The sequence below is a fragment of the Chlorocebus sabaeus genome, chromosome 1 (assembly GCF_047675955.1).
Source record: "Chlorocebus sabaeus isolate Y175 chromosome 1, mChlSab1.0.hap1, whole genome shotgun sequence".
NCBI classification, from domain to species: domain Eukaryota; kingdom Metazoa; phylum Chordata; class Mammalia; order Primates; family Cercopithecidae; genus Chlorocebus; species Chlorocebus sabaeus.
In genome coordinates this window covers 83,799,477-83,827,093 of record NC_132904.1, presented here as the reverse complement: position 1 = coordinate 83,827,093, position 27,617 = coordinate 83,799,477, and the positions used below count along the sequence as shown (strand labels likewise).

The window sequence follows — 27,617 nt, the reverse complement described above, 5'->3', positions numbered from 1 at the left end:
GGATGCTGACAAACTGCACTCCTCATACAGTGCCAAGTGGGAATGTAAAATGGAACAACTACTCTTCTCTTTAAGCATTATTCTTATGACCTAACAATTCTACATTTAGGTATCAAGCCAAGAGAAATTAAAACATACGTCAACCCAAAGACTTCTCTCCAACTTTCATAACTGAAAACTGGAAATAATCGAAATGGTTAATTAATATGTCCATAAACAAAATGTAATCCAAATAATGGAATACTATTCGGTCATGAAAAGGGGGAAAAAAACTTACTGATAATAATGACCTCAAAAACATTATGTTGGACAGGCGGAGTGGCTCATACCTGTAATCCCGGCAGTTTGGGAGGCCAAGACAGGCAGAGCACTCGAGGTCAGGAGTTCGAGACCAGCCTTGGCAACATGGTGAAATCCCATCTCTACTAAAAATACAAAAATTAGCCAGCTGTGGTGGTGCACTCCTGTAGTCCCAGCTACTCAGGAGTCTCAGGCAGGAGAATCGCTTGAACCTGGCAGGCAGAGGCTGCAATGAGCTGAGATCACTCTACTGCACTCCAGCCTGGGGAAGAGAGTGAGACTTTATCTCAAAAAAAACCAAAACATATCATGTTAAGGAAAGGCAGGCAGACTCAAAAGGGCACATATTGTATAATTACATGTATATAAAATTTTCAGAAAAAGAGAGTTTAGATTGTGGCATAATAAAAATATATCCGAACCTTGCTCCTGGTTGCTGGCACAGGGCTTCAAAAACCCTTGGAATTTCATAGGTGACTGTACTGTCTTTGTTATGCTAATGAGGTAGCTCATGGTGATAGCTTCCAGATAAGGACTGGTCACCAAAAAAACCAAATACATGATTAGAGGGTTGGAATTCTAGGTCAACAGCACCTCCAAGGACAGGTGGGGAGCTGGAGACACTTCAATCACATGGCCAATAATTTAATCAATCACACCCATATACTGAAACCCCAACAAAAGCTCTGAACACTGAGGCTTGGTGGACACACTGACATGCAGAGAGGGTAATGTACCCTGACTCTATAAGGAGAGGGCATGGAAGCTTTAGGTCCAGGTCCCTTCCAAACCTTGTCTTATGTGTACCCTTTATAAAGAAACTGTATAACATTTTTAGTGAGCTCTGTCATTCCAGAGAATTACTGAACCTATAAATTCGGGAATCTCCAATTTTACAGTCAGTAGTCAGAAGCATGAATGTTCCGCATTTGTGGCTGGCATCTGAATTGAGAGCAGTCTTCTGGAGGGCTAAACTCTTAAACCTGTGGAGTCTGATGCTAACTGATGGACAGTTAGTGTCAGAACTGTATTACAATATACCCACAGAGGGCAGAAATGGAAAAAAAGACAAAAAGATTAGCGGTTACCTGGGTCTGGGAGTAGCAATGGGAAGTGATAGCAACAAATATTTTTTAGAGTGATAGAAATATTCAAAAACTAGATTTGATTATGGCTGTACAACTCCATAAATGTACTTAAAAATCACTGAATTGTACACTTTCAATGAGTATAACTTATGGTTATTATACCACAATAAAACTGGTTTTTAAAATCTAATCAATAAGTTTCCAAGATTACAGAAGGCATTCAAAGTTATAATAATCATGTATTTCTTCATTCTGTATTCTCATAATGAACACCAAATATTTATTAAATGCATCAGTCAGTGCACAAATAACAAGAAATGAAGGGTTTCAACTGTCTTAAGAGCACTCCATTAGATATACAGAAGAACTCTATCAAAATTAGCAATGTTAAACAAGGTTAAAGATCTCACATGTAGGATGTAGGATGTAGGTAGGATGGATTAGGTCCACATTTTATGGAAAATACTTTAAAATGAAGGGGTGAGGCAATGATAAAGTGCTTTCAATTGGGGCAATCTGGAGTTAGCCAATGCCCTGGGTGCTCTCATTAGTCTCAGAGATTTTACGTTCAGTTGTGATTCTGCCTATTAAATGTTCTTTCACTTGATGATTTTATAATCCATTACTGAAAAATTGTATCAAAAGGACTGCTAGCATGTATATTATATTAATATTAGAGCCAGATTTGCATTCAGCACTGGCTAATGGGACACTTTAAACAATAAGAAAAGAGAGAAAGTAAGTTGTTATATGCATGGGATGCACTGTTTTTTAACCCCTGAGCTTTCCCTCTTGATACTGTCCTTTAATTCTCTTCTTGAAACCACCTTCCTGAAAAAAGAGGTATATATGTGTAAAATCTATTCATCCTCCCCTCTCATTCACTCACTCCCTAACCCACTACAATCTGACTTCAATCCCAGCCATTAGGCTAAAACCACTACAGTGAAAGTCATTAAACCAGACTTTTACCAAATTCCTTCAACTCTTCCAATTACCTTAACAATCTTTCCCATGGACTTCAATCCTCTAAAATTCAAAAGTATATGGAAATTTGTACAATCTCCTATTTGAAATTAATGACATCTCTTTATCATTAAACACAAATCTTCTCTGTTCTGACCTGCCACATCCCTACTGAACCATCTCAAACGATACTTGACATTATATGGCAAACTCAGTATCTTAGTCAATTTGTGTTACTAAAAAGGAATACCTGAGATTGGGTACTTTATTATTTTAAAAAGGTATTCATTTGGCTCATAGTTCTGTAGCCTGTACAAGATGCATGGGGCTAGCATATGCATATGGTAAGGGCCTCAAGCTGCTTCTCTTCATGACAGAAGGCAAAGGTGAGCCGGCATGTGCAGACATCATATGGGGAGACAGGAAGGGGCAGGGAGGTGCCAGGCTCTTTCTAACAACCAGCTGTCATGGGAACTAACAGAATAGAAACTCACTCATTACCACAAGAAAGGTACCAAGTCATTGATGAGGAATCCGCCCCCATGATCCAAACACCTCCCCCATTAGGTTCCACCTCCAACACTGGTGATCACATTTCAACATGAGGTTTGAAGCGTCAAATATCCAAACTATAGCACTTACCTACTGAGAACACAACAGTCAATTAAAAATAAAAATGATGTGCAAACAAAATGGTAAAAATTATATTTGGCCATACACATATATGCATAAAGTTAAATTTATTTGCTAATTCAAAATGTTTAAGTTACTTGCTGCTGAACTCACCTAATATTATATGCAAAATTATTTTGGTATGTTTGTACAAAGAAACATTTTCTACATATCTAAAATCTTTGTTTCTTAAATAAAGCCTGTGTCTTCTAATGCATTCAACCACATCTAGCTATATAGCCAGAGTAGATAAATTTAAGTTTAGTGGGTGGTTGGTATAGGGGAGGTAGTTAGGCTCAGCCTTACCCATGTGGAAGTAATTGCTTTCTTGACCTAAAGCTCTTCCCATTAGAATCAAAACAAATTGATATTATCTTAAGAACCCTTCTAATTTTTGAAAATAAAACCTAAATGTTCCATACTTAAACAGACGTTGTTTGTTTTGTTTAAGGACAAAATTATAACACATTTATTTTTGTATTTAAATCAAAAGCAGACTTACTATTATGAAGAAAATAAGAGAATTTCAAAAGATAATCATCTCAGTGTAGAAAGGCACGTACAGAGTTGGTACAGACAAGGCCAACAAACTTAAATATTGTGATCTGATATTTTTTAAATCTTGGTTTGACCCTTGGCCTTCTTGGTCTACACCAAACTTTTCAAAATAAACTGTTTGTTCATCAGGGGTATGCAATAATGCACATAACATGGTGAGCTATTTAAAGCAGATTTAGTGACAAGGGTAAAATATTCCAGCACGAATAAAATACAAGTTCTGAAGCTTAATGTTTTATGATGTGATTCTAGCATGAACTATAAATTTTCTAAGAACCTGCCAAAATATAATATGCTGTTTTGATTCACGGAATTGGAGATCTGAAATAAATATCAAGATATTATTATACTTAGTCCAGTCTTCTGCCTCTGGCGGTTCAATATCTATACCATCCAGACTGATGGCTATTAAAAGGTACATTTTTTCTACATGAGCAAGATATTAATAATAACTCCACAACCTCCTGGAAGCCTTTTTTAATGCTTTATCACCCTGAAAGTGATGACCAGTGGCTTCAGTTATCTCAAACTTTCTGTTCTGTGTTCAAAACTAATTTCTTCCCACCACATTAGAGATAGGATTGGGATGTCTCTGTATATACAGTAAATCTGAACATAATGTCCTTGATAGGATCTTGGCAACCGCTATTTTAAGTGAAACAATGTATGACAAACAAAACTACTATTCCCCTCTTCAATGTTACAACAAAATGGGATTGAACAAAGGGACGTGATTGGAGGCCCTGCTGTAAGGCATTTCACTCAAAGTCACAGTTTCCAAGGAGCTACTGACAACAGGACATGAGGACTTACTGCACCTTGCTTATAATAAATACTCCCTAGGCCATATCATATCTCATATCTCTTTCCTTTTCCTCAAGATTCTTTTCCATACTTATTTCCTATCCCCTTCTCTAGATGCTATCCATTCTCCCCACATGCTTTTTAAAACTGCTGTATTTGAATTGCTGCTTAAAAAGGAAAAATCATTCTAACTCTTCTAGGCTATATTCTAATAGATTACGTATAGCTTACTAAGTATCCAATTTGAAAACCAACAACAGAAGAATAAAATAATAGACTTGAAAAAGTTATCAGGAACATTCTAGAGTGGTCAGAATTCTTTTTTTTTCCTACATGGTATGAGGATATGGGCAGAAGTGAATCATGTTAATAAAAAGTATATTTAAATAGCAATAGACATGTGTAAGGTATCTTAATATTTTCTTCCCATTAAAATATGATACATAAATCAGAGATCTTATTGCAAAAGTGATAATCCAATTTTCTTTGACAGGATCAACTAAGCCTTAGTCTGCATTTCTGGAAGGCCCATGTCTCACCAATCTCAGTGGGACTTCTGCCCAACTAAGACTTGCAATAATCAAAACTAAGTTTTCACCATGTAATAACTTTACCGTTTGGTTAATAGGATTCTTATGTTTGTTTGTACAAGTCATTTTTTTTTTATTATTGCACTTCCCTTGTTATATTTACTTTATGCATAAAAACAAACACATGATCAGCAGAATGTGGTTGAGTAGTACACATCAAGTTTGTGACTAAACATGTTTTGTATAATACTGAGATACTGGCACTAGACAGCAGAGGGCACTGGTAACAAATGCCAACTCAAATATGACTCACACAGGAAGGAAATAATCACTCAAAAGTGCCAATAACACTGCTATTAGTATAGTTGTGGATCAAAATACCTAAACTCTGTCTTTTATTATCAACTACCAGTTCACGCACTGTTATAAACATAAGATCTCCATTTACTCACCCCAATATAGAAAATAATACAACAGATGTAATAAAATAAAAATAAGTTAAGATTTAGAACAGGCTAATTCTAATAGGCTTATTTTGTGGCAGACATTGTGCTAGCTGCCTTATAGACATTATCTAATTTATTTCTCACAAAGCAATGCATGAGCTTGCTGCTGGTCTGTTTACAGAAGACACTGGCAAGGTCCTAAGTAGCAGGTTATGACTCAGTCACCAGACTATAACACTTTTTGAAAGCCAAAACCATTTTGGTTTAGCTTACAATTAAAACCCAGTATCTAGTAATCTACTTCACAATAATTATTCAGGGGAACAAAGAACAAAGAAGGAACATTAGATCTGATTCCAGTGCCACGCATCACATTTGCCTTTAGGACGCTATCAGTGAATATTTATTTGATTAGGTTCTACAAGCCACTAGTTCCTGGCATTCTACTAGGCACCAGGTCTCAGAGATTTCATTATTTGAATACTTTGCTTATTAAAGACTTACATTTTTTCCTGAGGTAGTGCTAGAAGGGAAGCAGTAAAGAAAAAAATAATAACAAAAATATATAAGAAAAAATAGATTCAACAAAAAATATATATATTTGAGAGTTTACTTCTAGGTTTTCTTGTATAAAGAATTCACATTCAACAATAAGAAAATGCTTAGTTTCCTTAAATATAATACTAAAATTAAGTATAATAATTTTAGTGATGTTGGAAATATATCTTAATAGCTGAATAATCAAATCTCTTTGTGAATAAGAAATACCAACTATGTAAATTGTATTATTTAAATATTCTTTAATTATTTAATTCATGAATATTTTCATGAGAAAATTTAATGTCAAAAATAATTATTGCTGTATTAAATATCATAATTTTAAAATAACACCAATATTTATAACTATCCATAAAAATCTATAAAGATATACTTATCTTAAACTGAAAGCTGATGAAATTAAAGTAGTGTTTGCCACTTCAGTTCTGTCTAAACAAATCTTTTACTTCTTCATCAGACATATACTGAGATTGTTATTATGTGTCAGGTAGGTGTTAAACTTTAAGAAATAGAAATTCCTAGCAAAGAATCCCTACCCTCACTGCAGCAATCACTCTAAAATTAAATATTCTATATTACTTATATACAGCATGCTCCTGGAAGGTTTTAAAAAAATCCATTCTAATAAATCATTCAGAATACCCAATACCATGTCATCATATAAAACAAAAGTAGGTTTAAAAAAACCTACTTTTCCTTCTTGTCAAAACAGCAACAAACCTTAATACTGTGTTCTACTTTACATACAAAAATCTTTATATACACTTTAAATTTCCTTTCTATTTCTTAACCTGTTTTATCTCATACAGAGAGTACTCTCCTTGAGTTCAAAGAAGAAAGAATTAAAAAATATTTCTAATACAGTGGTTTACAACAGTAGCTAAGTATTAAAATCAGGGGACATTTTAAAAAATATGGATACTGGAGCCCCAAACTAGACCTCAAAGACAAAGTCTTTGGTGATGGAGCCCAGGTTACCTATAGTTTTGCAGAGTTCCATGGGCAATTCTCAAGCTCAGTCAAAGTTGACAACCACAACTTTAAAGGCTTAATTAAGCACAGGGGTTCCCAACCCCTGAGAGATGGACAGGTACTGGTCCCTGGCTTGTTAGGAACCAGGCCACACAACAGGAGATGAGCAGCAGGCAAGCGAGCATTACCGCCTGAGCTTGGCCTCCTGTCAGATCAGCCGTGACAGTAGATTCTCATAGGAGCGTGAACCCTATTTTGAACTGCACATGGGAGGGATCTAGGTTGTGTGCTCCTTATGATAATCTAACGATGATTTGAGGTAGAACAATTTCATCCCAAAACCAAGCCCCCTGTAGAAAAATTGTCTCCGACGAAGCCAGTCTCTCGTGTCAAAAAGGCTGGAAACCGCTACCTAGGCAGAAAGGGTATACAAAGCTACCTGTAAGCAGAAAATGTTAAAGCCATATAGGACCTTAAAGATCATCTAATTGGCTCATTTTCTGAAGTATAAAGTTGAAGTTGTGAGGAGTTCAGTAAACTGTTCAAAGTCTAGTAAAGTCTACTGACATGCAGACCAGTATTTTTTTCATTACTTCTCTTAGCTGATATTTTTGTCATGAGGTTACCTAAGAATCCTTGCTTAACAAATACACTCGCAGTACTGGCTTAGCACAGGACGCTGGCTACTCCAGTTGGGAGACAGAACACGAATTCTTGATTCTACCACAAGCTTATCAATACCCTAAGCATTCATATCATAAATTATCAGGGAAATGTGATTAAAAAAAAAACAAAACAAAACACTACACTGTCTTGAACCTGAAATACCTCCTTTGGAAAAACAGTGATAAGAGTAACAAAAATGGAAAGTTGTATGAATGAGCTGGATAATTATAATGCACGTAGAGCATATAATAGACACTCAACAAATGTTACTTCCCTTCAACATGACACCACCCACACTGCTTTCCTTTTTGATTCTGCAATTAAAGTTACCTGTTCCTAGTACCTTACTTTAATCCTTTTCATATTGTTTCTCCTAACTGGCAAAGACTTTTGGCCTCTTCTCCTTGATTAATGCTCATCAGTTTCTTCAAAGCTAAGTTTAAAGATGTACCTTCTTTGCTCTCTGGCCAGGGCATCTCTGAAAGAAAGGCAGCAGCCCCAGGCAGGGGCTTACAGATAAAACTCCCATCTCCCTGGGACAGAGAACCTGAGGAAGACGTAGGTACGGGCGCAGCTTCTGCAAACTTAAACGTTCCTGCCTGGCAGCTCTGAAGACACCAGCGGATCTCCCAGCACAGTGCTGGAGCTCTGCTAAGGCACAAACTGCCTCCTCAAGTGGGTCCTTGATCCCCGTGCCTCCTGACTGGGAGACACCTCTCAGCATGGGTCAACAGACACCTCATACAGGAGACCTCCGGCTGGCATCTGGCAGATGCCACTCTAGGACAAAGCTTCCAGAGGAAAGAACAGGCAGCAATCTTTGCTGTTCTGCAGCCTCAGCTGGTGATACCCAGGCAAACAGGGTCTGGAGTAAACTTCCAGCAAACTCCAGCAGACCTGCAGCAGAGGGGACTGACTGTTAGAAAGAAAATTAACAAACAGAAAGGAATAACAGCAACATCAACAAAAAGGACGTCCACACAGAAACCCCATCAGAAGGTCACCAACATCAAAGAACAAATGTAGATAAATCCATGAAGATGAGGAAAAACCAGTGCAAAAAGGCTGAAAATTCCAAAAACCAGAATGCCTCTTCTCCTCGAAAGGATCACAACTCCTGGCCAGCAAGGGAACAAAACTGGACAGAGAGTAAGTTTGAGGAATGACAGAAATAGGCTTCAGAAGGTGGGTAATAACAAACTCCTCTGAGGTAAAGAAGCATGTTCTAACCCAATGCAAGGAAGCTAAGAACCATGAAAAAAGGTTAGAGGAATTGCTAACTAGACTAACCAGTTTAGAGAAGAACATAAATGACCTAATGGAGCTGAAAAACACAGCACAAGAACTTCGTGAAGCATACACACGTATCAATAGCTGAACTGAACAAGTGGAAAAAAGATATCAGAGATTGAAATCAACTTAATGAAATAAAGCGTGAAGACAAGATTAGAAAAAAAAAAGAATGAAAAGGAAAGAACAAAGCCTCCAAGAAATACGGGACTATATGAAAAGACCAAACCTACGTTTCATTGGTATACCTGAAAATGATGGGGAGAATGGAACCAAGTTGGAAAACACTCTTCAGGATATTATCCAGAAGAACCTTCCAGCTTAGCAACAGAGGCCAACATTCAAATTCAAGAAATACAGAGAACACCACAAAGAAACTCCTCAAGAAGAGCAACCCCAAGACACATAATTGTCAGATTCACCAAGGTTGAAATGAAAGAAAAAATGTTAAGGGCAGCCAGAGACAAAGGTTGGGTTACCAACAAAGGGAAGTCCCTCAGACTATCAGTGGGTATATCTACAGAAACCCTACAAGCAAGAAGACAGTGAGGACCAATATTCAACATTCTTAAAGAAAAGATTTTCAACCCAGAATTTCATATCCAACCAAACTAAGCTTCATAAGCAAAAAATAAATAAAATCTTTTACAGACAAGCAAATGCTGAGAGATTTTGTCACCACCAAGCCTGCCTCACAAGAGCTCCCGAAGGAAGTACTAAATATGGAAAGGAAAAACCGGTACCAGCCACTGCAAAAACATACCAAATTACAAAGACCATCGACACTATGAAGAAACTGCATCAACTAATGGGCAAAATAACCAGCTAGCATCATAATGACAGGATCAAATTCACACATAACGATATTAACCCTAAATGTAAATGGGCTACATGCCACAATTAAAAGACAGAGACTGGAAAATTAGATAAAGAGTCAAGACCCATTGATGTGCTGTGTTCAGGAGTCCCATCTCACGTGCAAACACACACATAGGCTCAAACTAAAGGGATGAAGGAAGATTTACCAAGTAAATGAAAAGCAAAAAAAAGCAGAGGTTACAATCCCAGTCTCTGATAAAACAGACTTTAAACCAACAAAGATCAAAAGAGACAAAGAAGGGCATTACATAATGGCAAAGGGATCACTGCAACAAGACAAGTTAACGATCCTAAATATATATGCACCCAATACAGGAGCACCCAGATTCATAAAGCAAGTCCTTAGAGACCTACAAAGAAACTTAAGACTCCCACAAAAAAACAGTGGGAGAGTTTAATACCTCATTGTCAATATTAGATCAACGAGACAGAAAATTAACAAGGATGTCCTGGACCTGAACTCAGCCCTGAACCAAGCAGACTTAATAGACATCTACAGAACTCCCCACCCCAAATCAACAGAATATACATTCTTCTCAGCACCACATCACACTTACTCTAAAATTGACCACATAATTAGAAGTAAAACACTCCTCAGCAAATGCAAAAGAATGGGAATCATAACAGTCTCTCAGACCACAATGCAATCAAATTAGAACTCAGGATTTAAAAACTTCCTCAAAACCATACAACTACGTGGAAACTGAACAACCTGCTCCTCTATGACTACTCGGTAAATAATGAAAGTAAGGCAGAAATAAATAAGCTCTTTGAAACCAATGAGAACAAAGACACAATGTACCAGAATCTCTGGGACACAGCTAAAGGAGTGTGTAGAGGGAAATTTATGGCACCAAATGCCCACAGAAGAATGTGAGAAAGATCTAAAATCAACACCTTAACATCACAATTAAAAGAACTAGAGAAGCAAAAGCTAACAAATTCAAAAGCAAGCAGAAGACAAGAAATAACTAATATCAGAGCAGAACTGAAGGAGATAGAGATACAAAAAACCCTTCAAAAAATCAATGAATCCAGGAAGTGGTTTTTTGAAAGGATCAACTAAATAGATAGATTGCTAGCTAGACTAATAAAGAAAAAAGAGCAGAATCAAATAGACTCAATAAAAAATTAGATAAAGGGGATATCACCACTGATCCCACAGAAATACAAATTACCATTAGAGAATACTATCAACACCTCTATGCAAATAAACTAGAAAATCTAGAAGAAATGGATAAATTCCTGGACACATACACCCTCCCAAGACTAAACCAGGAAGAAGTAGAATCCCTGAATAGACCAATAACAAGTTCTGAAATTGAGGCAGTAATTAATAGCCTACCACACAAAAACAGCCCAGGACCTGACAGCTTCACACCTGATTTCTACCAAAGGTACAAAGAGGAGCTGGTACCATTCCGTCTGAAACTATTCCGATCAATATAAAAAGAGGGTCTCCTCCCCAACTCATTGTATGAGGCCAGCATCATCCTGATACCAAAACATGGCAGCGACACAACAAAAAAAGGAAATTTCAGGCCAATATCCCTGATGAACATCGAAGCGAAAATCCTCAATAAAATACTGGCAGACCAAATCCAGCAGCACATCAAAAAGCTTATCCACCATGATCAAGTCAGCTTCATCCCTGGGATGCAAGGCTGGTTCAACATATGCAAATCAATAAACGTAATCCATCACATAAACAGAACCAATGGCAAAAACCACATAATTAACTCAATAGATGAAGAAAAGGCCTTCGATAAAATTCAACACCCCTTCATGCTAAAAACACTCAATAAACTAGGTATTGATAAATCATATCTCAAAATAATAAGAGCTATTTATGACAAACCCACAGACAATATCATACTAACTGGGCAAAAGCTGGAAGCATTCCCTTTGAAAACAGGCACAAGACAAGGATGCCCTCTCTCACCACCCCTATTCAACATAGTACTGGAAGTTCTGGCCAGGGCAATCAGGCAAGAGAAAGAAATAAAGGGTAGTCAAATAGGAAGAGAGGAAGTCAAATTATCTCTGTTTGCAGATGACATAATTGTATATTTAGAAAACCCCATCGTCTCAGCCCAAAATCTCCTTAAGCTGATAGGCAACTTCAGCAAAGTCTCAGGATACAAAATCAATGTGCAAAAATCACATGCATTCCTACACATCGATAATAGACAAAGAGAACGCCAAATCTTGAGCAAACGCCAATTCACAATTCCTACAAAGAGAATAAAATACCTAGGAATACAACTTACAAGGGATGTGAAGGATCTCTTTAAGGAGATCTACAAACCACTGCTCAAGGAAATAAGAGATGACACAAACAAATGGGAAAAACATTCCATGTTCATGGATAGAGAGAATCAATATCATGAAAATGACCATACTGCCCAAAGTAATTTATAGATTCAATGCTATCCCCATCAAGCTACCATTGACTTTCTTCACAGAATTAGAAAAAAACTAAATTTCATATGGTGCCAAAAAAAGAGCTCATATAGTCAAGAAAATCCTAAGCAAAAAGAACAAAACTGGAGGCATCAAACTACACTACACTGTCAGTACAACCACATTGACTTCAATCTACACTACAAGGTCACAGTAATCAAAACAGCATGGTACTGGTACCGAAATAGATATATAGGCCAATGGAACAGAACAGAGGCCTCAAAAATAATGTGACACATCTACAACTATCTGATCTTTGACAAACCTGACAAAAGCAAGCAATGGGAAAAGGATCCCCTATTTAATAAATGGCGTTGGGAAAACTGGTTGGCCATATGCAGAAAACTGAAACTGGATCCCTTTCTTACATCTTAAAGTCTAAGTAAGTGAATTATTGTACATTGAGGGCAATTATATTGCATAGTAGAATCAATGAACTTTGGAGACAAGGGTTGAAATCCTAGCTCTCCAATCTCCTAGCTATTTGAACACAGGCAAAATGTTTAACTTCTCTAAGCCTCAGTTTACCTATAAGATGACCAGTGTAATTTCTCCCTTGGAGAGTTAAGAGGAGGATTTTTAAAAGATAAAGTATTGCTCCTCTGCTTAAGACCTCCTATAATACATTACAACCTATAAAATAAGTTTTAAACACCTTCAAAGACTATCTTACTTTCAGAAAGGGGAAAGTGTTCTCCCATTTCAAAATTTCTTCAAATATCCAAGCAGAAACGTCCAGTAAGTAGACAAAATACAGCATTAAAGCCAGAACGGGGAGGAGGAAATATGCAAAGTTTATTGTCATCATGCATCTGGATAAATTTGCTGAAAGACTGATATTTTTGGAATTTGGATATACCAACTTTTTTTCTCTTACCTGACACACTCATCACGAGGTTACCTATGAATCCCTGCTTAACAAATATTTTTGCAGTACTGGCCTAGTACATTTTTTTAAAAGGCCTAGGACAAATAAATTAACCACTTGCCGCTTTCCTCCCTTAGCATATTATAAATTTTCCAATATTGATAAATACAATGATTTCAGTGTGTGTTTTAAATAATCCCTTAAATTATTAACCTTTTAGTTTATATCCTACTCTCAAACAGATTATCTACCATTGTCCTCATACTAAAACACAGTTTAAATTTAACACAATACAAGTGGAATCGGGACACTGGTTAGTTTTAGACTTAAGCTAAACAAAGTATTTCCACACTCTCCCAGACTTTTTCCTTTTTCCAAGTATTGATAGAATTGTTTCCCCTATCACAGAGTAAGCTCCTCTAAAGTCAGGAATCATGGCACCCATTTCCATAGCATTTAGCCTACCATCTTGGAAAATCTATGGCGTGTGTGTCTGTGTGTGTGTGGGTGCGCGTGTGTGTATTCAGTAATATCTTTGTTTTGTTTTGTCTCCTCTACTTCCAAAAATCAAATCATGAAATTAAAACTAATTAGTGGCCTATCCTAACTACCATTTAATGAATGCTTGCTACACATCACTCTGTACTTTTTAAACCATAAAATATTACTTTATCAACCCTAACGTACCACAGACAAAGTTCCTGAGAACCAAAAAAGTCAGTGGGGAAAAAAAGAAATTTCTTAATTTTAGAGACATTAAAATGTGAAGAATAGCAGATGGTAACTCTGAGGTGCCATTAATTAGAAGACACATTCCATTTTCAGAGCTCTTAAAATGTAAGAAAAATATGTGCATCTTACACTTTTAACCTCATTATAGAAACTGGAGGTCAGAGAGTGCTTAAACACTTTGGCAGTAATACTTGTTAACTAGGTTGGCCACATGGAACAACACCTAATAATTAGTAGAAAAGTGGATCAAAAGCCAGCTATTTTAACTATTTCCTCCCTATTAAGTAAAATAAGTATATATCCAATGTGTTGATATGCTCAGATGATTACTTATACAACTGTGTTGCGTACATTTCCCTAACTGTCCTATAAAAGAAGGTAAGTTCAACAGTTCATTGCCCAACCTATGAAAAAAATATATAGTAATTAGTAAAATCTGAAATTCATTTTTAGACATTATAGGTAGATTACTATGTCTGACCGTATTGCTGTAAGTTTTCTTTTTTCAAAATGTCACCACATACTTCAATGTTTGAGAATACAAAGGGATCAATTAAGTCTTTCTGTATAGACAAAATATATGTTACAAATTATACCAAGGTGATTTGCCAATATAAAATTAAATATTTAGAGTGTACATACTTTTCAAATGTTGGCACATTTCTGTCTAATGAGCAAATATATCAACCAACACATTTATAGTTATGAAGTAATACAATTTTATTTAACTCCTTAGATACTCACTTCCACTATTAAATATTTAGGTTTCTGAATTATAAATACTACATTAAATAACACCAAACTTAATTCAAGAATAGGGAATTGTAAGGGTTAGGCATGGTGGCTCATGCCTGTAATGCCAGCACTTTGTGAGGCTGAGGCAGGAGGCAGGAGAATTGCTTAAGGCCAGGAGTTCAAGACCAGCCTAAGCAACAGAGCAAGACTCCATCTCCCCAAAAATAGGGAGTTCTGTATTTTAGCCTTAAATACTTGCCAATAGAACAGAAAAAGGAACATAACAATGTGGTGTTACATTTGGCCTCAACCTAAATTTGTATTAGTAAAGGAGAAAATAAAGAAAGAGCAGACAGAGTGGTAATTAAGCTGGTAATAATTTTAAAATGAAAATTTATGTGAGGTGATAGAAAAATATTTTAAAGGATTGACAGGAGCATTTTAAAAAGTCAAAACTTAGCATCTGCAGACAAAAATCCTCTCCAGCTTTCTTCTCCCTCTCCCCTCCCTCTTCCTTCCCTTCTCTCCACGTGTGGTAAATGTTCAACATTTCCAATTATTTTATCTTAAGAAATAAGTATCAGTCCTGTATAACACAAAATAGAAAGAAAGCAAAAGGTAACAGGTTCTTTTTTCATTAAAAACATTTGTAGAAGTTACTAATAAAATGTCATTTTTTTAAGAGTAAAGATATTTGATAACTAAAGGTAAAAAGACAGTAATTTGTTTTCAACCTAAGATCTGGTTCCAGTATGACTATGAATTAAAATGGATTTGTTCAGGTACATTCAATATTATATATACCAGATATCTCTCTATTTCTTAGACAAAGCATCATAGATTTCATCACATTTTATATTCTAAAAATCGCAAACTGTAAATTAACAACTAATAACTATATGAAAATTATCATCTTACTTCTCCATTTCTTAATGTTGTGATGGCTCCTCTTGCTACACCCATTCTGAATAGTGTTTCTGTGGCCTGTAAATTTAAAAAAAAAAAAAAAAAAAAAGCAAAAATATATAATCTATAATCTCTCCTCAATTGTATATCCCACGCCCTAAATGTGAACAACATTCAAAACTATTATATATCCAGCAACTTCTAGGCAACCATCAATAAGTGGTATATGCCTATAGTCCTAGCTACTCAGGCAGGAGGATCGCTTGAGTCCAGGAGTTCAAGGCTACAGTGAGCTATGACTGAGCCACTGCACTCCAGCCTAGATGACAGAGTGAGACCCTGTCTAAGAAAGAAAGAAGGAAGGAAGGAAGGAAGGAAGGAAAGAAGGAAGGAAGGAAGGAAGGAAGGAAGGAAGGAAGGAAGGAAGGAAGGGAGGGAGGGAGGGAGGGAGGGAGGGAGGGAGGGAGGGAGAGACAGAAAAAGAAAAGAGAAAAGAAATGCAACTAGAGAACTATCTACAAGGCACACTAAGAGCTAGAAGTTATAAATTATACCCCAGAAATATCATTATCACAATCTTTTAAGAGTTCAAACTTAATTGTTTCAAATGGTTATTTTGATAATCTGGTATTCTTCCAGGACTATAGTTTCAAATTAGTTTGCTCAGACAAGTTTAAACCTTAGTTTAATGAACAAAAATTAAGTTCAAATTTAGCATTTAAGTTCAATTTGGAAGTTATCATTTATTCTGAATTTAGTTTCCATTTGAATTTAGTTCAAATCACTTATCTGCTACTAAGATACAGAGAGGAGATGAAGTAATTTAGTAATGTCATATATTAAGTGACATTACTTAATTAACCCCAAAATAGTTATTGCTCGCTATACACTAACAATGAACAATCAGAAATGGAAATTAAGAAAACAAATTCCATTTACAATAGCATCAAAAAAAATCCTAGGGAAAAATAAAACAAGGAAGTGAAAGACTTGTAATCTGAAAACAACAAAACATTGCTGAAAGAAATTGAAGACGACACAAATAAATAAAAAGACATCCTGTGCTCATGGTTTGGAATACTTATTATTAAGATAACCATACAACCCAAACTGATCTACAGATTCAATGCAATCCCTATTAAAATCCCAACGGCACATTTTGCAGAAATACAAAAACCCATCCTGAAATTCATATAGAACGTTAAGGGACCCCAAATAAACAAAACAATCTTGAAAAAAGAAGAAGAAAGTTGAAGGACTCACTTTCTGATTCAAAACTTACTACAAACCTGCAGTAATCAAAAATATTTGGTACTATCATAAAGATGAACATTTAAGACAATGGAATAGAACAGAGACCCCAAAAATAAATCCTTGCATATATGGTCAAATGATATTTGATCAGGATAATAAGACTATTGAGTGGGCAAAGGACAATCTTTTCAAAAGTACTTAAAAAAACTGGAAATCCATGAAGCTGTCCTCACAGGCTTAACAAGAATTTTGAATAGAAATATAGTTATAATTAAGCATAAATCAGCTGCACTTTGACCCACTTCCTTGTAAGCAAAAGTCTAGAAACAGTACATACTTTCCATTTGAATACCCATTGTTACTATAGATAGAATTTCTGACACTAGGGTTGTAAGACTTTTTTTAAAGATAGATAGGGTCTCCGACATTAGAATCATAAGGCTTTTGCTTATTCAAGATCTGGAATACTTAAGCAGATCCTGAATTCCAGTAGAATAGCTGACACCAACCAACTTAAAGATCCCCAAAGTGGAACCAAATCAGCATGAGAATATAGTTCCTTCATCTCCATGTCCCATGACCTCATCCTGCATTCTTGGACTAACCAACCATCTCCAAACTCCAGCACACTCTAAAAATCTTCAAACCTCTGCCCCAAACTGCACGGGGAGATGGATTTGAGGTTTCCTCTTATCTCCTCGGTCAGTGGCCCTACAATTAAACATCTGTCTCTGCTGCAATCTGGTGTCTTGGTGTACTGACTTGATACACATAGTGGTCAATGGACCTATTACAGTTACACATCCACAAATAAAAGAATGAAGTTAGAGCTTTACCTCTACCATATACAAAAATCAACTCAAAATGGATCAAATACATAAATTTAAGATCTAAAACTATAAAACTCTTAAAAGAAAACATAAGGGAAAAGCTTTATGACATTAGATTTGACAACGATTTCTTGAATATGACAACGAAAGCATAAGCAACAAAACTAAAAATAGGCCGGGCGCAGTGGCTCACGCCTGTAATCCCAGCACTTTGGGAGGCTGAGGCGGGTGGATCACCTGAGTTCAGGAGTTCGAGACCAGCCTGGCCAATGTGGGTGAAACCCCATCTCTACTAAAAATACAAAAAACAGCCAGGCATCGTGGCACACGCTTGTAATCACAGCTACCCGGGAGGCTGAGGCAGAAGAATCGCTTGAACCCGGGAGAAGGAGGTTGCAGTGAGCCAAGATCACACCACTGCACTCTAGCCTGGGCAACAACAGCAAAACTCAGTCTCAAAATAAATAAACAAATAAACAAACAAATAAAAATAGGTAACTGGATTTCACCAAAAATGAAAAACTTTAGTGCATCAAAGGACTCTATCGACAAAATTTAAAAACAACTCATGAAACAGAAAACACCTGCAAATTGCATATCTGATGAGGAGTTATATCCAGAGTATATTCAGAACTCCTACCACCCAACAACAAAAACTAAACAACCCAATTTAAAAATAGGCAAAGGACTTGAACAGAAATTTATGCAAAGAACATATACAAATAGCCAATAAGCACATGAAATGATGCTCCACATCACTAATCATTAGGGAAATGCATATCAAAACCACAATGAGATACCACTTCCCATCCATTAGAATGGCTATTATCAAAAAGACAGAAAATATCAAGTGTTGAGAAGGATGTGGAGAAATTGGAACCCTTGTGCACTGCTGATAGTAATGAAAAATGGCACAGTCGCTGTGGAAAACAGTAAGGCAGTTACTTTAAAAATTACACATAGAATTATCAATGATCCAGTCACGCTGCTTCTGGATATATATCCATAACTACTGAATGTAGGCTCTCAAAGAGATATTTGCATACCCTTTTTCACAGTAGTATTATTTACAACAGCCTAGATGTAGATGCAACCCAAGTGTCCATCAATGAATAAATGAATAAACAAAATATGGTTTATATATACAATGGAATATTATTCACACTTAGAAAATAATGAAATTCTGATATAGGATACAACATGGGTGAACACTGAAGATACTATGCTAACTGAACTAAGCCAGAAGCAAAACAACAAATACGGAATGATTTACTTATATGAAGGATCTAGAGTAGTCAAATTCATTGAGACAGAAAGTAGAACAGGGGTTACTAGAGGCTGAGAGAGGAGTAATGCGGATGTACTACATGATGGACATAGAGTTTCAGTTTGATGACAAAGTTCTAGAGATGGATAGTAGTAGTGGATGCACAACAATGTGAATTTACTTAATGCCAGTGAACTGTACACACAAAAAATGGCTAAAACGTAAATTTAACATTGTATATGTTTTACCACAATTAAAAAAAAAATAGTTATTGCTATTTCCAATGCTTCCCCATCTTACAATTGCTGAGGATTTAGACCCTAATAAAACATTCTTTAGGATTGTACCTAAAGAGTATTTAATGGAAAATCCATTGATAGAGTGTAGAACACTGTAATATACAGAAAGAAAAGGATACTGATTTGTTAGTCTAGAATTTATTGAACAATTATTTCATAAGCACTGTAAAGGGCAAATTGAAGGAATTAGCAACAGAGTCAATTTGACAATGCCCTTATTTTTACAGAGTTTACATCTAGGGGACAGTGGGAGCAAACAAATACAGAAATAAGTAAGTCATACGCATGTGAATATGGAAAATTGAAAAACTTAAGCATAGTAAGTATATGAAGAACAATGAGGTAGAAGGGATATTTTAAATAGAGTAAATCAAGGGTGGCCTCTTTTAGGAGAAGATAATTTGAACATAAACTAAGTGAAACCATAAAGTGAATAGCCAATATGGATATTACAATAATAATGACAGTAATAATTGCTGACCCTAACTCAATACCTACTATTTGCCAAAATCCCCTCTACAAGATTTCAACATATCAACTAATTTGAAAATTGGAGGAAAGAAGGTTCTAGTGAAAAGACCACAAGAGCCTGTAGGTAGGATCATAGTTGGCATGTTTGAGGACAAATAAGATGGCCAGTGGGGCTGAAGGAAAAAGACTGCATGAGATGGTTGAGACTGCATGATGGTTGAGACCAGAAGAGGGTGCATGTTCCTCTGTTCAATATGTGCTTTTATTTTTCTAGCCTAGCATAAAAGGAATGCATTTCTAACCTTTAATAATCAAAAATATGTAAATCAAAGGATGCTCTACTAAACATAAATTTTAAGAATTTATAAGCTAGAAACATCACAGAATTTTAAATTTAAAAACTAAACATACATCTAATAAAATCCAGGGGTACAAGAGGTGGAGAACTGCAGAAGGGGTAAGGAAACTGATATATGTGGGAGATATGTATAAAAAGATGCCTAACAGATATTATGGAACTGGACCTCAGGGTATAGGTAAGAACTATCAATATCATTTTGGTGTCATCAATGTATAAAGAGTTGATTGTAACCAGAAACCCTGATGAGGCAAATCAAGAAAGTTAAAGAGAACAAAAGAACAATAGGAAATAATAACATATAAAATGAGGCAAAAGACAAGGATACAGCAGGGAAGGCTCAAAAGTAACATAAGGGTCGGGTACGGTGGCTCATGCCTATAATCCCAGCACTTTGGGAGGCCGAGGCAGGTGGGTTACCTGAGGTCAGGAGTTTGAGACCAGCCTGACCAACATGGTGAAACCCACCTCTACTAAAAATACAAAAAAATTAGCCAGGCATGGTGGTGCATGCCTGCAATCCCAACTACTTGGGAGGCTGAGGCTGGAGATTCGCTTGAACCCACGAGGTGGAGGCTGCAGTGAGCCAAGATTGCACCATTGCACTCCAGCCTGGGCGTCAAGAGTGAAAATTCATCTCAAAAAAAAAAGTAACAGGAGAATCAGAAGGCATTGCAGAAAAATAAAATCCTAGAAGTCAAGAGTAAAGAATTTCAAAATGAAGAAAAGTCATTACGTTAAATATACTACAGTGATCATACAGACTTAACTTTACTCCTTCCAGAAATACTACAAAAATGACAGAAGGAAATAAAGGAGTATAAACCACAAAGAAAAAAAGAACACAATAAGGGAGTTGACAGAACACAAAAAATATCAATGAAACTTTGAAGCATGAACAAGAGAGTAACAGACTTAACAGTACAAAGGTAGCCATAATTTCACTCTCTGAAGAGTCAGAAGACATGCTAATTTGTTCAGCAGAACCTTAGGAATTAGAAGCATCAATAGAAAGGCACCAGAAGGCCAGAATGCAGGTAAGACTGAGAACTGGTGGACTGGCTGCAAAACAGTCTAAAAAGGAGTTAGACTCCTCTCTTCTTGTCTGCCCAGTTAAACACCAATCACTTCTCTCAAATCAAGAGAAGATTCTCCAAAGGGAATAAACCAGAGTTAGGATAATTAGGACTGGAGTGAAACACCATACTAGTAACGACGGGATATTAAGTCAAACCATACATAGCGAATGTTAGGCCACCATCCATCCCAACTCACCACCTACTGTATCTCTTTCCATTGATCCAAAAGCAATGGAACTACGCTTATATCCCAACCACTTTCCCATTCTCAAGGTAGCTAATAAGAGGATCCCTCTCTAGGGGAAAAAAAAAAAAAAAAAAAAAAAAACAGCCCAAGAAAAAAGACCCACATGATGCTAACTTTTGGAAATTACACATTGAAATAGGTAAGGACCCACAAATAAAAACAGTGAGCTTCCAATAAGCTTCAAAGGAACTTTTAAATAAAAAGACAAACAAGAATCAATAAACATTTAAGGAATTCCTTTAACATGAAAGACAGAGCAAAATAAACACAAAAAAGAAATTTGGAATAAATAAATTAAATGGAAGATCAAAATAAATTTCTGAAAAGTACACACAAAAACACATCCATTGCAACCATAAAACAAGAATAGTATGTTATAAGAAAAGGAACACTTTAGAGAACTGAAGGACTCTAAGAAATTATAATAGCAAAACTATAAATTTTAGTAAAAAAAATTCCAAATAAAAGTTGAGAAACTCTTCCAGGAATTCAAACAGAAAAACAAAGAAACAGAGTAGAGGATACAAAATTACACTAGGATATTTCTCAATACAAGGATATAAATTCCCAAAGTGAAAGAGCCTGCTAAGCACTCATACTCAGCACCGTGATTTTTTAGAGACCCACGTTAAAGCACATCCTGAAATTTCATTAAACAAAGAAACAGGAATCAAAACAACCCGGGACTACTCAACAGCAATAATTGCAACTAGAAGACAATAAAATAATGCCTTAAAATTTGGAAGGTAAGCAATTTCTCACATAGAAATCTGTATTAATCAAACTCTTAATTGTGAAGATAATATAAAAATATTTCCAGATTTGCAAGATCTAAAAATATCTACCTCCCAGCCACATTCAGTAAAATACAGAGTAAATCCAAAAAGACAACTGGGATTCAACAAATTACAGAGGTAAATGGAAGTCCCAAGTAGTCAGACAAGACGGGAACAAGACAACAAACTTCAACAAATGATGAAGCTCCACAGAGGGAAAAATATAACTGAAAAATTAGTAGGTGTTCTTGATAATACTGAAAGGAATCTTATGTCACAAAGTTAGGAAGTGAGTTAGTAATAGGTACAAAGAAACTAGGCAAATAAAAAGTGAGGCAGTTATTAACTATGAAAAAAACATAAGGTAGCAAGACAAGTTGTACAATGGCTCAGCTATGAGTAATTGTCACACAGTTGGAACAGAATATGTTAAACATTAAATACTATTTTAAACAAAATTTATGTATTACCATATCGTGAACATCCCCACATCACCCTTGAGTGTAAAGAAAACCAAATTCCCATCTTCTGTAGTAGAAAGTCAGTAATGTGTAAACCAAAACAAGAATAACAGTGTAGGTAAGTTAATCTAGATATAACGAAGCAACAGAGGAAATAAGGCAAAGACAAAGCGGTTGCCTCTGCACTGTAGAATTCATGTGTTAGAAGGGGTGGAAAAGAATACTACTATTTTCTGTAACTTTTGCAGCATACCATTTCACCTTTTTTTTTTTTTTTTTTTTGAGATGGAGTTTCGCTTTTGCTGCCCAGGCTGAAGTGCAATGGTGTGCTCGGCTCACTGCAACCTCCACCTCCCAGGTATAAGCGATTCTCCTGTTTCACCCTCCCAAGTAGCTTGGATTACAGGCATAAGCCACTACGCCCAGCTAATTTTTTTGTATTTGGCAAAGACAGGGTTTCACCATGTTAGGCTGGTCGCTAACTCCTGACCCTCAGGTGATCCACCCGCTTTGGCCTCCCAAAGTGCTGGGATTACAGGCGTGCGCCACTGCGCCCGGCCACCATTTCACTTTTAAACTACACGTAAATATTTAATTAAATTTTGAAAAAAACTTTTATAGAAGTAATCAAGTGTCCAATAGGTCAAATACTTTACAATTTTAATAGAGCAGTGCAGATGAGAACATAGTTGAGGACTGAATGAGAAGATACAAATTGTACAAGTAAATGTGAAAAGTTTGACAATAAAGGTAAAGAAGGAGATTGAGTTGTGGCTAGAATGAGAATCACAGTTGAGAGAAAATTGGTAACAGGATATTTGTAGGATAGAAGAGATTTAAACACGTTTTTACTGGCTAAGTAGAAGTCAGTGTTCAGTAAGGTGGAAGAACTTACTGATACAAGGAGGAAAATGGCTATGACTGAGAAAGATTCCTGTTTAAGACAGGATTAAGAACATACATAGCAATCTGTTGTCTGTGTTAAAAGGATGCAGGTGCAAGTATAACTAAACTCTCTTCGTCTCCCTTTCCCTGACCCTCTCCCACTGTGTAAATTTTCCCCTTTTCTCTTCCCCTTCCCCCTCCCTCTCTGAATTAGAAGAAAGAATAAGCCTCTGAGAATGACAAAGACATTAACATAAGGACAGGAGTGAGAGTATAGGAACACGTAAGTAAATAGAACACAGAATCGCTAAGTAGTACTTACGCCCAGCTAAAGTCGAAAAACACAAATCTTAGTTATGGCATTAGAAAAATAGAAAGATTCACAGTTTAGAAACTGTCAGGACAAAGTTAAGCAAGGCTATATACTTTATTAGTAAAATACAGCATGTAATTTAAAAATAAGAGCAAAATTTTTTCTAACTTTTTTTAAATGAGAAGAATCTCTGGAACATTTTTCCACATCCATAAACACACACACACACACACACACACAGATATGGGGGGAGTTGGTGCTAAGTTAGAAAATTTTTAAAACGTTTAAGGCAAACTGTTAAATTTTGTAAATTCAGTACATATGAATATAACTCCAACCCACAATTCATTGAAAGATTTATAATAGGCCAATAATGGGCAGGCGAAGGGTTATTCACACACTCAAACAAAAATTATAAATTTACTATGATAGATTTTTATTAAAGCATATATAACTAAATGTTGAAAGGTCTATCTATTCTCAGAAATTTTTATTAAGAAATACATTTCTCACCCATTATGTTCTTGTATTTATTCTATTCTTAATGATACATATATTAAACTACATCTTCAATCTTCCTGTTTCTTGTTTAATTCTATTTAATCTAGTGATAGGATTTTAACAGTCCTCCTGTAGGTCAGGCTACTTACTTTATATATTTGAGGAGCAAAAGGGGAAAGGCAGAGGCAGCAAGCACTTAAAATAAAGTATGCAATAATTTCTCAAAACCAGATCAAATTACGTTCTTTCTCATGTCTCAAAACCCTAGGCAATCTGAGGATCAAATTCTTTTTCGGCACCTTCTCCAGCAGAAGAAGAATACCAAACTCAATGCTTTGTTCCCAACTTATTTATTTCATCAGCTCTTCCCACCAACATTTTTAAGAATATCTCATTCTAATAGCATTCTGCCAATTCAGCTAAGCTTCCTTTGTTTCTATGGGAAAGCACTGAAGTGTACAACTTTCTTTTGACCTCTGCCAAAGAGATTGCTTTTTTATTTCCTTGTACCTAAACAACTACTAACAATGGTCAAAAATAATGAATTCAGAGCTAATTCCCAGCATTTGTAAATTTACCTATACCAAATTATTGATTGAAATGACTCTTTCTTTTGAGTTTTTATTACATCTAAGATGATTAATACTAAAAACATTCATTAATTCTATGTCAGTGACAGGGGAAAATAACTGTCTACAATATCCTTGTTTAAAAATAAGTTAACAGCCATGTGTGGTGGCACACGCCTGTAATCCCAGCACTTTGGGGGACCGAAGCAGGCAGATCACGAGGTCAGGAGTTCAAGACCAGCCTGGCCAACATAGTGAAACCCCATCCCTACTAAAAATAAGAAAATTAGCCGGGCATGGTAGTGCATGCTTGTAGTCCCAGCTACTCAGGAGGCTGAGGCAGGAGAATCGCTTGAACCCGAGAGGTAGAGGTTGCAGTGAGCCGAGATCGCACCATTGCACTCTAGCTTGGGCAACAGAGTAAGACTTTGTCTCAAAAAAAATCGTAAGTTAACAAGAGACTGTTTTAAATAACAGTGCTAGATAAGAGACGTAAGAGACATAACACCTAGATGTAATAAATGCAAACTTCTGGATTGGACTTTTGTGTGTATGTTTTTGTGTATATGTGTGCAAATCAAAAAGATCTATAAAGATGTATGCTGAGGTGGTAACAGTAGTAATCTCTGGGTGATTTTCTTCTTTAGTTATTTTCTATGTTCTGCTATGCACACACACTGTTTGGTAATAATAAAAATAAAAAGTAACAATAACAATTAGCTGGGCACAGTGGCACATGCCTATAGTCCCAGTTACTCAGGAGGCTGAGGCAGAAGGATCCTTTGAGTCCAGGAGTTAGAGGATAGACTGGGCAATATACAGAGACCTCTTCTCTTAAAAAAGAAGTAACAATTTTTATTACACTAAAAGATAAAAGTTTTGTTTGTTTGTTTGTTTTGAGACGGAGCCTTGCTATGTCACCCAGGCTGGAGTGCAGTGGCACGATCTTGGCTCACTGCAATCTCCACCTCCTGGGTTCCAGTGATTCTCCTGCCTCAGCCTCCCGAGTAGCTGGGATTATAGGAGCCCACCACCATGTCCGGTTAATTTTTGTATTTTTAGTAGAGAGAGGTTTTCACCATGTTGGCCAGGCTGGTCTCGAACTCCTGACCTCAGGTGATCCACCCGCCTCAGCTTTCCCAAAGTGCTGGGATTACAGGGGTGAGTGACGACGCCCAGCCAAGATAAAAGATTAAAGCAGAATTTTGGAACAATGTAAAATGTTGTAAGCAGACGTAGTTTGAGTAACTCCTAAAGTGAAAATAACCAAAATTCAACAGAGACTCATGTTTCTATAGTCCAATACTTTCTAATTCATTAACCAACATACGGTAAGTAAAATAAACAAGAAATATACACTTAATATAGAGTTAGTGGTTTGTTTGTTTGTTTTCCAAGATGGAGTCTCGCTTTGTCACCCAGGCTGGAGTGCAGTGGCATGATCTCAGCTCATGGCAACCTTCGCCTCCTGGGTTCAAGCGATTCTCGTGCCTTAGCCTCCCAAGTAGCTGGGACTACAGGCACACGCCACCATGCTGGGCTAATTTTTGCATTTTTTAGTAGAGACAGGGTTTCACCATGTTGGCCAGGCTGATCTCGAACTCCTGACCTCAGGTGATTCCCCTGTCATGGCCTCCCAGAGTGCTGGGATTATAGGTGTGAGCAGTATGATTATAATACATTTCAATCATCATCTTACAATACCTTTAATCACGTAGGCATCACCTTATAGAAAGATTTCAGTGGGTCAATTTAACATGCAATTTATAAATATAAACACAAAAATAGTTGTATTTAGCAGATATTTATTTCCTATTAGTAAGGCAACTAGATTTCTAGTTATCTCATTTCCAACTGTTTACTACTTGGGCAAACTTAGGCAGGTCATTTAAACTCTCTACACATTGATTTTGTCTGTAAGATGGTCACAGTTAATTTCAACCTGCCTGAAAGTGGTCAATGCAGGTATTAATATATGTGAAAACACCCCATAAAGAGTTAGAGGGCGTAAAACATTGAATCCAAGGTAAAGTTTAGTACAGCACTTTTTGAGATTAACAGATGTTTGACAAATACTAATTTTGCCTTTTCAAATGTAAAAATATGGGATGGATTAATGAAAAACCAAAACAAAGGAACGCTAATCATGGCTGTGAATAGAAAAGCAAAAATCACCAGGTAGAGTGGCTCGCACATGTAAATAGCCTCCCAGCTACTCTGGAGGCTAAAGTAGGAAGATCACTTAAGGCCCGTTTTATTTTCTAAAACATAAAAATAAAACAATTAGCCTGGCATGGTGGTGCACTACTCCCAACTACTCCAGAGGCTAAAGCAGGTTCATATACAATCAACCAATTTTTTTTTCTGAGACTGAGTCTCACTATATTCCTCCAGGCTGATCTCAAAAAACTCCTGAGTGCAAGTAATCCTCCTGCCCCAGCCTCCTGAGTAGCTGGGATTACAGGCACATGCCACCACACATGGCTTCCCCTGATTTTTGACAAAAGTGCCACAAATACACAATGGGAAAAGGACAGTGTCTTCAATAAATGGTGCTGGCAAAACTGGATTTTCACATACAGGAGAATGAAATTAGAGCCTTGTCTCACACCATATACAAAAATCAGTGCAAAATGGATTAAAGACTGAAACATAGGCCTGAAACTCTAAAACTACTACAAAAAAGCACAGGATAAAGACTAAACAACATTGGTCTGGGCAATGATTTTTTGAATTTGATCCCAAAAGTGCAGGCAACAAAAACAAAAATAGACAAATGGGAATTACATCAAACTAAAAAGCTTCTGCACAGCAAAGAAAACAACGAAGTAGAGAGACAACCCACGGATTGGGAGAAAATGGTTGCAAACCATC

General features: G+C 36.5%; 1 protein-coding gene across 6 annotated transcripts in view; it reads right to left on the bottom strand.

Annotated features, from left to right (window-relative positions):
• Window positions 1–27,617, bottom strand: part of TMEM135 (transmembrane protein 135) — a 258,161-nt gene that overhangs the window by 136,036 nt on the left and 94,508 nt on the right. For 4 of the 6 annotated variants that reach the window (XM_008020450.3, XM_008020448.3, XM_008020453.3 and 1 more), the window contains one exon: window positions 15,446–15,511. The exons of the other annotated variants lie outside the window; for them this stretch is intronic. In XM_008020450.3, coding sequence (XP_008018641.3) covers window positions 15,446–15,511 — 66 coding nt within the window. The remainder of the gene's footprint in view (window positions 1–15,445; window positions 15,512–27,617) is intronic. 6 annotated transcript variants of the gene reach the window in all.